We start from the raw sequence: 12,305 nt of genomic DNA on the forward strand, positions 1-12,305 counted from the left end.
TATCAGCAAGCCGACTGTAATAACAACGGAATATACAGTAATCTGTGAGTTAACGGATGGATGGATGGACGTTCTCATTACAAGATAAATAACGACTTGGAGACCTTTCATTTTCAAATGTCCAGAAATGGGATTCTCTCGGAAACTGAGCCCCACACTGCAGTAACTAAAAGGCCATGGCCATTTGGGTAAAGCATATGGATACAGTGGTGAGGTTAGGGTTACCTGCTCTAAATAATCATTTTTGCATTCTTAATTCACCTACTTAATGTCATCAAGTTTTGGGTGCTACAATTGAGAATAAAGTGATGTGTAAAAGATAAGAAATCTGATTTTCCATTCCCAACTTGATTATGTTAAAAAACCTTTGTAGTATATTAAAAAATAAAACATTGCTCTAAATATCCAAGTATAGGGTAGAGGAATGGTTAAATAAGTCATAGCCAAGTTATTACTGATTTCCTGTTTTACGACCTACCTTTGGAGTGATGGTTAGGTAAGGGAGAAAAATTCAAGCCATACATGTAAATATGTGCACGGGTATGTGTGTGCGTGCACGTGTGTGTGTCTGTAGATATTTCTCTGCAGAGGTAGATGGGCACCACAATGCTAACCATAGTTATCTTCTGATCATTTCTGATGGTATTTTCTATTATCTTCTGTGTATTTTGATATTTAAGTAACAAGCTTATATACTTTCCAATAAGAAAAATGTTATTTTAAAATCAAACACCGTAAGACTTCTTTGAAAAACACTGTATTGCTCAGAAATTCTATCAATATAGCAAAATTTAAAAGTACATGAAAAACACTTTACCATATACATCTGCACCATGATCGTACACAGTATCCACACAAGTTCCTTCTCGAGTGTCCCATACTTTTATAGTGTAGTCCCAGCTGCCGGAGACAAGTAGATACGGAACCTCAGTATTCCACATTAACCCCCTCACCGGCGCGGTGTGCCCACTAAGAATATTTACGCAAGCATCTTGAGTATAATCCCAGACTCGAACAGAACTGAAAACAGAACATTATGTGTACAATGACATTCAAGTTATGATTTATCTAAAGTATTAACATATTCTTAATGGAGGACAATGATTATTTCCTATTGTATTGAAAAAGCAATTTATGTTTCAAGATATGTTATGATCCTCTTTGTAGAAAATAAAAATGAGTAATTAACTAGGCTAGAGCCAGCCTATTCTAATACATTTTTTTCTTTACTTTTTTACTTTACTTTACTAAATACATTACTTTGCAGTTTATATGTTTAAAAAATTGCTTTCTTAAAATGAAATGTCCAGAACAGATAAAACCAAAGAAAAAAAATGACTAATAACAGGGATACAATAATTTAAGAGCACTCAAATTATATGCAAATCATGAAAATACAGCATGTCGGTTGATGGCTATTATTTGAAAAATCAATTCATATCTTTGCTTTTATCAACACAGAGAACACTTCATGTTTTTGTCAGTAAAATAGGTTGCTTAGTGTGGAATCGCTCTCAGATCAAGAACAAGATTTAAATATAACTGGATTCATATTACTTGAATCTACTGATTGTATGAAGTATAAATGTTACTGAAGTAAAATTTGAACTCAAAATCAATTTAAGACCTGCAAATGCCAATTCCGCTTGGACAATTCATAATAATCTTTCAGTCACAGACTTACATCAACCCCCAAATACCAAACTATTAATACTTCAAAGGTTGTATTACACTCACAGGAGATGCATCACATATTTTTATTTCTTTAAGGGATAATCTCTTTCTGCTTTATACAAAAAGACTTCTTTCTTCTTTTTTCCCCTTATACTAGGCCAGGACAATGTGGTCACTATATACTACAACTTTTACTTGCACAAAGTGAGATTTTTCTTACCTAAATTTATCTCATATTCAAATAGCCCAAATTATGCTATCCAATTCTATCTTGTCTGGATATAAAATATAAACAAGCTTTCAGAAACTTTCACAAACCCAGAAAAGAAATGTTAAATCACTCCCATTTCTAAAATACCTTCTCTTCATGCTAACATAAATGATCATCTTCTATTATTCCGTTCTTAATGAAAACAGAGTACAGCTGTTTTCCATGTTAACTATGAGAACTTTATTAAAAAACAAACTCTTCTCTGTATTTTACAGAGATTTATTGTTATCTTTTTCCTTTTCCCAACAGTTCCCTTTACAATTTTCCTTTCTGTTAACTTTGTTGCCAATAAGATAGAAATTAGCATCTATGGCAAGAAAATAAGGAAACAGAAATCACGAATATGATGATAATCTAAGTACGGGAAAACTTAACTTACCTTTAGTTAAATGCAATTAGATGCTTGTTAACTGCCTACTGGTTAAGTACACATTTAAGATATTTTCACATACAAGTTGGAGCTTATAAATAAGCTCTAGAAAAGTACAAGCTTATGATTTTTAAGGAGTAGAAATTTAGAATCTAAAACTACATACCCATCATCAGAACCACTGCAGAGGATTCCCTCCCTCAGAGGAGACCACTTAACGTGGAACACTTTCTCCGTATGCCCACTGAACACTTTCAGCGGCTGGTCGGAGCTGGTGGCCACGTAATAGACGCGAACATTTCTGTCTTCACAGCCAGTGGCTATCATGTCTCTGAAATACCATCAAAAGCACATTAAAAAAATAAAAAAAAACCCTGGCATTTGTTACTGGTAGTTTTTATGTATTTATTTTTATTGATGTGTAGTAGATTTACAGTGTTATTATTGGTAGTTTTTAAAAGTACACAGTTCTAATTTCTAAAACTAGAATTTTTTGCTTCCTTAATGAAGTTAGACTAAAACTTCACCTAAGTAAGAAAATCTCTTACAGAAACTGCTCTAGCACAGAGTGTCTCAATTAAAAGTTTACCTTTTGATCAGTTGGATTTTTATTTTATTTACCTTAGACCAGAGACAATGGTATATTTCTGTAAGTTCTTTTTCAAAATGCCCAGGTTCATAACTTGAATTTTTCTCAGACCTTTATATGTTGCAACCACTGGGTCTTAAGAAGGGTCCCTAATGGTGAGTGATTAAGATGTGCTTAAATGTTAGTAAGAAGTTATTAACTATTACATGCCCTGACCGTTGGTAAATTTTTTTGTGCTTCGGGTACAAACAGCAATGTTTCCCCTGGACGTGTGCTGGAGAAGCTCCTCACTGATCAGCATTGTGTCATCTGACAGTAAGTCACAGTCCTGGTTTTCCAGTTCTCTCTGATGGCTTCTCCAACTTGAGATGCTTAAGTGATCGAACAGAAGAATCCTCTAGATATATAACAGGTGGGTCGGATCTTTTAATGATAGTGGCTCATCATTCTCAAGGGAGTGAAATAAGCTAAGCTCTTATTTTGTGCCCTAGTGGTCACGCTTGGAATATTGTTCCAAATGGAATTAGAGAACCAGGCAGACCCGTGGAGTCATGTACCTGCCAGAACAGTCTCCCTGAAGAACAGTAACAATCACATAAACAGTCTCCATGCTCTAAAGGCAAAGAGGGGAAGCTACACATTTTGGACTCAATTGTCATCAAAACCTTCCCCAAACTTCAAATTGTTGATTTTTGTCACATAGGCTATGATATCTATATTTATTTAGGCCTACATGCAGAAATACACCAGTTTGAAAGCTGGCATGTGGATCTGCAAATGTGTAGATTATGTGTGCCCAAGGCCCACTGATGGGAAAACGTATTTTGCATAATACAAATATTTACATGTATACACAAGTATATTTTTGTATATATCTATATGCAGATGCATAAACATAAAATCTTAGAAATGAAAAATAAAACATTCAAAGAATGTGCATACACACATCCAAATTATAAATTCAGAAATATGAATAAGACTCAAGGTGTTTTTCACTTATCTCCTAAGATGCTAAGTGGAATATAAATACAACAATTAGAACATTTAGAAAAGATTTTTTAAAATAAAAATGAAATTTTGAAATGAAAAATGAAATTTATTAGGTAGGCTTTGTAGTAAACATAATCGTTCAGTATAAAGGACTTTTTTTTTTTTTTAAAAAGCTTTCTTAACCAACAAAGCATATTGCATTAATACCTAATTTTTTTCCAACTGGTCAAATTTTTATTAACCAGACTCTTATTAACCAGAGAAATAAGAATGTGGAACTATTCTGTTGATCAGATACAGGTAATTCTATCCATTTGTATATTCAACAAATATTTATGAAACATCTACTTTTTTTTAAGGCAGAGGGTTAGCAGCACAATGTTTTGCTAAAAATAAATGTTTTGCTAAAAATAGGTAACAGTTGCTGGTCTCATGGGGCTTGTACTTTGGAGGGTAAGGCAGCCAATTCACAACTAAAACTTAATTTTATGACACTAAGACATATTGCACTACAGGGGAAATTCACCCTGTATGAGGGTCAGGGAAGACTGTTCTAAAGCAGAAGTGGTTTTAGAGCTGAGAGTTGAGGACGGGGACAGGCTATCTCCCGCCAGCCCAGGTGGTTGTGTGGGGTGGGCTGAGGGGCAGAATCCTAGATAAAAGAGGTAACATGAGTGAAAGCCTTGGGGTGAAAATGAACTGGCTGGTTATAGAAGCTGAGGGCCAGTGTGGCTGGGTCCAGGGAACAAGAGGACCAAGGCCTGGACTGAGACACTGAAGTGCAGAGGAGCCGCAGGCCATGCAGGGCCTCCCTCGTAGGGCTGGCTGAGATCCTGCACCTTATCCTACAGTCAGCGGGACACCTTTGAAGGATGTAAGCAGTAGAATGCTGTGCTCACACTCTCATTTTTAAACGCTCACGCTGACTGCAACCTAGAGAACACAGAGGAAGTGGCTGGGGATAAAACATGTGAATTCTGGAACCGATTAAGAAAGTGTTTGCAGAAGCCCAGAATCAAACAAGTATCACTGGGTTAGTGGCTAGGGGGATAGTCGGAAAAAGAAGAACATTTAGAAGGAGGATATGACAGGAATTGACGGCTGATGGGAAATGAAAATCCAGAGATGATAAGGTCTAAGAGAAGAGGCCAAGGGCTCTGGACTTATCTGCATTTTCAGGCCACTGAGGTGGGAAAGACTGCGGAGGACCAGGTCGTGAGCTCAGTTAGCACAGAACCTCTAACTGTGTTGTGAATTCTTCTGGTTTTCTTAGAAGAAATATACAGACTCATCATTTTGTATAATATGTGATTTGACTCAGAACAACCTGAAATAAGGTTTTGTTACTTTAACATGCATATTTTACACCTGTAAGATGAAAAAGTATATGATAATTCATACCGTTTTCACAATATCTAGAGAAAGTCTGAATTTTTAAGTATAATTTATATCCCACCAGAGAGAGGTTTGAAACACAAGATTCTTTGAAGTGCAGTGACTTAAAGGATTAATTTTACTGGAGGTTTGACTGGGATTAATTTTTAAATCTAAGCTGATCTTTATATGGTAAATACCAGGCTCTTAAGCAAGGCTGACCTTTCAAAACCATTCTAAGTTCCACGTCTTGGGAAATCACTCGGTGCCAAGGCATGAGCATTAGGTGGAGGGTAATGGAAAGCCATGGGGAACAGTGCCATTGCCTCCATTGCACAGATGCCGAAAAGGTTCTAGACAAAGGGCCATGTTTCCCTGGTAGAAGCCACACACAGACTGGACTGATTTCCACTTGTTGTTAATTGGCCGTATGCTTTTCCCTAAAGCAGCAGAAAGTTGTTTGAAAGTAGGAAATCGATATTTCTAAATCACGTAAAAACCTCATGGAATAAAAACAGTTAAACATGCAATTACAAGGCTAGGCAAGGGGAATATTTCCTAAAAAAGTGATGAATACTTCCTATGGGAATAACATTAAACTTTATGATGACTCAAAGTCTCTGAAATGTAATTACTACTTATTTCAGGAAAAAAGTACTTACTTGTTGTTCTGGCTCCAATCACAACCAAACACTGCAGCTGGATGTCTGTATTTGTGCAGGACTTTACCATCCACTGTTCGAATAATACTGAAATTAAGTAGAATATGTTCATAGAAAATTACAGCATTCTAAATAGAGTATTCAAGGGAAGAAAGCCAGAACTGTATAATTCAAACAGAAGTGTTTTAGGATAGAGACCTCGTCTCCAAAGCACAGAGAACATCTGAAGTAGTTTGTTAATGACAGTGCCCATTATGAGTAAGTGTATTTATACCACGTAGTATTAATCACAGTAATCCACTTAAATCAATTTAAAGGTGATAATTTTTATGTAGACACTATTTCTTATAAAATATTTTAATTGAGGAAAAACAGTTTAATACATATATTTTAAAACATAATGATATAAGTAACATGTGCATTAGATTTTCAGCTTCAAAATTTAACAGTTCGAAACTACGTTTAAAACCACTCATTTATAGTGCTGGCTGCATGTATTACTACACCTAGTCCAAGATATCTAAGTCGTAACCTTTTTCATGGCATTTTCTAAGTGTATAACTAGAAATTCGGAGGACCTCTTCTCTCAAAACGAATCCCATATACTTTCACTGCAAAAAATAATGGAAGTTCTATATATATCCTTCTATATAATGCAAGGGCTACTGATTCTGTCTGGAACAAAAACCTGTATTTTAACGTAGCGCAAAGTTTTAAAAAGTCTCTGGAAAAGACCCTTTTAAAACATTATGAGGCCCATCAAAATTTTTGAGGTTACTGGGGAGTGCTGGTGACCCATGCTTCCAAATGTTTAGTCAAACACCGTGGTGTTTATCAAACAAGCAGTGCCCTGAAAATACACGGTAGAGCTAATGACATATCACCTAGTCCAGAAACTCCTAGGCGCATCTTCTGTATTTTGGTAAGTATCAATTAGCGAACAGTCATTTTCAAGTGCAAAAATTACCAATATTGTTGTTTCTGAAAAATTTAACTTTCTTGTAAAGATCTTTGATTGCCACAACTCCTGTCTCTTCCACTGAAATTAAAAAGTCGGGATGAGAAAACTGGGTGGGCTGTGGCAAAACCTAAGAGGAAACACTTTACTGTTTCTTAACAACCATGAGTGCCTGTACCACTGGCAAAGACGACTGTGCTACAGCTAACGGGTGGCACTACCTGACTGAAAACTTCCTTTTTTTAAAACTCAAAGGCAATCCTTCCCTTTCATATATTTCTTGGAAACCTACTTTTTCTGGGGACTCAATAGAATTTAAGAAAGCAAATCTTTCTGAAACACAAGGGCAGAGTAGTTAGCATCTAAAAAAAGGCCTTTGCCACAAGCATTACCTTATTCCTCCCTGCAAAGCTGCTTTGTCCTTTTCTAAATAATAACAGCTACTGGCAACAGGTTTCTAGAGCACGAGATATCTCCTGAATCACTTGGGAAACTGAAATATGACAAAAATTAAGTCATAAATGGAAGTTTGACTAAATTATATTATTCAGGGTTGGTAAATTTCACGCCAGCCATGGTCATACGATTAACCCGAATTAACAGAAATCCGGCATAAAGCGTGTTAAGGAGCTTCGATAAGAGTTAAGCCTCGGCCACTCCCTGAAAAATGGGGTGAGAATTAGACTCTGTGAAAAGTCCTTGAAGTTTCTTTGGGGCAAGTTTCACAGTATTTTAGTTATAATTTGGGTATTATTCTCATTTAGAAAGCAAGTAGTAGTTGGTTTACTTATTTTTAAACATTATTCTATTGTTATTTATTACTGATACAGCAATGTCTCATGTGCCTATATGGGCTTATGAGTAACACTTGTGAGAATTGGTAGAGCTGCACCAATGGAATCTCATTGAATAGTGTAACGTATGTACTAACATGATTCAAATGTATCTTCTGCAAACAGTGTGATTTCATAGACAGTACTTACCAGTAGCCATCGCCACTGCAGGTTGCTATTCTTTTGGAATCTTTATGACTCCAGGCAATGCAGAATATTCCACTTTTTCCATGCTTCAAAAAATGCAAAATACCTATCAATAAGAAATAATTCACCCCTTTTTTTCTCTTAGTTCTTTACTTCTTGTAATACTACTTTTCTGTTAGGAATTTGCTCTCAGTGCTGCTCACAGAGACGTTACTGTCAACGAGCAGAAGGCTGAATATGTATTTTAAGAATGTTTAAAGCTATCATACTTAAGAAACAAAAACCATCGTTTTTAAGACACAACTTGGGTGGCCCTACTTCCTTCTGTGTGGACACTGATAAAGCACAGATCCCGCGTCCTCAGCTGTCTGTAGAATTAAGCTCGGCGTAATGCCGTTTTCTGTAAAAGCCCATTTGGAGACCAAGGTGGCTACCCATCTGCTTTCTAACCCACTGCCACTAGAACTACAGGAAAATAAACGCTGCAAACAACTGTTATTACTGATTGTTCTTCTAAATTTCAAAGTCTTACCTTTCTAAAACAAAGGAGAACAGAATTAAGACTATTACTGTATTTACCTGTGCTCTGTACTTATCTGTATTTGACTTGGGAAGGACAGAGGGACACAGCTGAGAATTTTTAAAGACACTAGGAATATATTTTACACAGAAGAATGCCGCTCATCAACTAGGTCATGGGTGAATTAAGATTGCAATCAATCCATTTCCAAATTTTATTTAAAACATTTCAATTTTACGTACTACTTAAACTGTGGCTGCCATTAAAGGAAGACAAAAGTGACTTTTTATCCAGCGCTTTAAGGCTGTTTTACTAAGGTGGTCTCTAGTTTGCTATTCTTACCTTTTGGGGGTCAAGGTGGGTAGGTTTATAAAGATGGACACAAGAATGGAGGAGGTCTCTAGACTCATTCGGCTGAAGGCACAGAGCCTCCCATCAGCTGTGTTCATCCTCACAAACTCATGGCCCCCTAATATCCCACATTTTATTTTGTGAGGTGTATGTAACTTAGTTAATTGAAGCTGGCACTGCTAATTTTTCCCATATTTATTATCCTAGATTTAAGCAATTTTGATACTTGTCTTAACTATACTGTTGGATGCTGGGAAAGACATGAATGGACATCAGAGATGCCCCGGACGCTGGAGGCTGGGTCGCTGGAATCAGACTGGGACTGTTCTGGTGCTAATGGGAAGATTATTCACTTCACAAGAGGCCAAGACGCTATAAGAAGAAATCAACAGATCTGACATCCAAGTGTAATATTTTTGAATTGGGTCAAAAGTTTCTTTTTCAGGTTCATCTTTTCCTCTCACATCCCTATTTACTATGGGATCAGTGTTGTTCTGGTGATGGGGAGGGCAGAGGGCAGGCTGGGGCACGGCTGAACTGAAAGATCACTCTTGTTGTGCAGAGAAAGGGAAGGATGTTGACAATATGGTCCTTTGTCAAAGTTTATTCCTTTGAGAGTGACCTGCTCACCGGTGGTTGGTGATGTGTCCCTGCTGCCCTATTTGTCACATTACTTCACATAAACCCCAAAGATCAACGCTGCTTGATTTTCAGAGAGAGAGCAGTCTTTTGTATACATGTTCTAAAACCTCAAATACATAAACAATTTTCAAACAAAGTATATATTTATTAAACTTCAACAGTCATCAATTGAAATGAATGAAATTTCAAGAGTGAGAGACAACCCTACATCTTGTTCATATTTCCCTCCATCCACAGCTAACGTATTGTAATGATATCGTAGGTGTTTTCCAAATATTAATAGAACTCAGTAAATATGAGATGACAATTTAACCCCCAGCAGAAGGAAAAGTACAGTTCGTGACACTACAAATAGGAAGAGGGGCATTTTTAGGGCTTAATGGAGTTTGAGAACCGGAAGGAAACCTAAGAGATCATATAATCCAACTTCAGCAGCTTCTAGATGAACTATCAAGGCCATAAAAGGATTTTATGTCAAGAGCTAATCAGTAACAAAACAGGGACAGTAATTTGGGACTTGCTCTGGGTTTAATCTTTTCCCAACTACTGAATATTTGCCTAGACAATTACGTGGAAGATGACTCAAAATTCCTTTGAATCTCTAACAGTTTTTGTTGAATTTTTATATCTTAGACTCAGCCACATGTTTCAGAATTCATTTTAGCACGTGCACGTCCTCTTGGATTTTCTTCTGTTTAAGAGAACATAATGCCCCTTAGTGACTAACCATCAAATTAAGAGAGAAAAGCATTCTAAAAAACAAGAAGCCAAATAAGACATTATGTTATTCTGCTAGCAACAGACACGTCTTACCTCATTAAATCGTTGTGCCATTTTGCCCTTTTTAATATCCCAAATAAAAGCACCATTTCGGGAAGTTGCTCCAGCAATACAATTTAAATCACCTTAGGAAACAATTTGTTAGAAACTATATGAAATATTTGCCATAGATGTAATTATTTTCAACAGTGTAATTTCTGAACATCTCTGACCTCAGATCTTTAATAAATGTTGGCTATCACGATCAAAAATAAAATAAAGATGGTGGTGAAGAAGGGAGCAGACAAGAGAACCAATTAGTTCTTTTTGTTCTTTCTTTATTACTGAAGTAATTTATTTTCAGTTAGTCCTGTATCTACAGTGGCAGTACATATGTTCTGCTTAAAGGGACAGATACTGTCATTAAGACTTGGAAGTCAAGCCTCCTTCTAGGTCTTCTCCTCATGGCTGGTGATGAAGGCTATATAGAACTGTGGTTCTTTCCCTTTTTTGTATCATGGATGTCTCTGAAAATCTGATTGCTATGGTAATTTTCTATTGACACAGAAACGTGCATACATACACTAAAAATTACCCATAAAAGTCCAACAGATTCCCAGATTCTCTGGAGACATTCAAAACCCTTCCAGCTCATAAATTCAAGGCTAAACATCCCCGTGTGTAAGGAGGTAAGCTGAAAAATAACCTGCATCCTGGCTATATGTGGGTTTTAAATTAATATGTTGGTATTAAGACAAATAAGTAAAGCATTCTGCATATTTTAGAAAGTGAAAAGTTCATTTTAGGTGCGTAAAATTATTTATTGTAGGAAAATAATATTTGGGGAGAAAATGTCAGAGGTTTCATAGGACACCTCTTCTCTTCTTTTATGTACGGGAAGGTATAAAAGTAGCATCGTTCTGAGATCAAAGAAAAGACCTATGACAGCACAGAAACTCTTCAGTATACAAAAGTGGAATATATAGAGAACTATAGACTCACAATTAAACTGGATGATACATAATCATTCATCTTTGCAAAACAGATGTATCATGGAAAGATACATATGATAATTTTTAGAAAAATAAATATTTTATTTTCCTATATTTGGTTCACATGAAAATTTTTGGGAAAACTTCTACCATGTAAAATGTGTTACACCTTTAAAGGCACGGGTATACAAAGGCAGCTCACATTAGATAGGTCCGTATCTACTGTGGCTTTTTTGTATGACTACGTCACATGAAGGGCCCAGAAGTCAAAGTGCCCTTGCAGGCAGTCTCTTGTAAAACCCCACAAAAACCGCACCAACAAATACGCTGGTGCCAACTTGCTTCCGCAATCATTTGGAGCAAGATGGTACTGAGAGGAAGAAGACAGTTCAAATGAGAATACAGTTTCACTGTAGTCCTGGTTTTAATCAAATGCTTCTTACCTGGAGCCCATGAGAGGGAATAAATGACCCCCTCATTACCAGGGGAAGTGTGCACGGCCGTCAGTGTGTTGATATCCCAGACTTTTATGGTGCCATCAAACGAAGCTGTGGCTAAAAGATTGGGATCATCAGGTTTGAATTTGCAGTCAAAGATGGTTTCCACGTGACCCTGGGAACGCAGAGGAAAATGTCACAACTACTGAGGAGAGTTCACATTATCAGTAAGCAGGCAGTAACGTGTGATCAAGTTGACACATGTAATACGGTTTTCCAAACATTAGTGCCAAAATATGTAGGCAAGCAAACACACACAACTGGATTTACCACTGTGGTTGTTCTCTGTGCTGTTATTACTGTGATATTTTGCACAGACCTAGATTTTATTCAACCATAGTTCCTCAAATCAGCAACATTTTAAATAACAAAGATGTTCAAAAGTCTCATTTTCAACCTCAATATAATATCTTTTCTGACTATCATACACAGGATACTATGCTAGAAATTTATAAAGCAATTAACCATTAACAATTATGATGTCATTACGGTAGTATAATAAAAGACCAAGATAAAACTGAAACTAAAGTTTCTTTAATGCAAATATTCCTTTTTTTATACCAATGATGAACTCCAAAAGAGCTTTACAATTTTGGCAGAAACAAGAAGAATCCAGCGTGTCCTCAATTTTTAATGAAACTTGTTCCAAAATTTTCTAGCAAATTTATTCTTTGGA

At 36.4% G+C, this 12,305-nt stretch overlaps 1 protein-coding gene across 2 annotated transcripts in view; it reads right to left on the minus strand.

Annotated features, from left to right (window-relative positions):
• Window positions 1–12,305, minus strand: part of WDR17 (WD repeat domain 17) — a 73,404-nt gene that overhangs the window by 29,594 nt on the left and 31,505 nt on the right. For both annotated transcript variants that reach the window (XR_004315379.1, XM_032468504.1), the window contains exons 9-14: window positions 11,576–11,744; window positions 10,195–10,286; window positions 7,872–7,954; window positions 5,931–6,017; window positions 2,482–2,646; window positions 818–1,020 (exon numbers count right to left, since the gene is read on the minus strand). Coding sequence is in view for 1 of the 2 variants with exons in the window: in XM_032468504.1 (XP_032324395.1) it covers window positions 818–1,020; window positions 2,482–2,646; window positions 5,931–6,017; window positions 7,872–7,954; window positions 10,195–10,286; window positions 11,576–11,744 (799 nt within the window). In the remaining variant the exon portion in view is untranslated. The remainder of the gene's footprint in view (window positions 1–817; window positions 1,021–2,481; window positions 2,647–5,930; window positions 6,018–7,871; window positions 7,955–10,194; window positions 10,287–11,575; window positions 11,745–12,305) is intronic.

The sequence above is a fragment of the Camelus ferus genome, chromosome 26 (assembly GCF_009834535.1).
Source record: "Camelus ferus isolate YT-003-E chromosome 26, BCGSAC_Cfer_1.0, whole genome shotgun sequence".
Lineage (NCBI taxonomy): Eukaryota > Metazoa > Chordata > Mammalia > Artiodactyla > Camelidae > Camelus > Camelus ferus.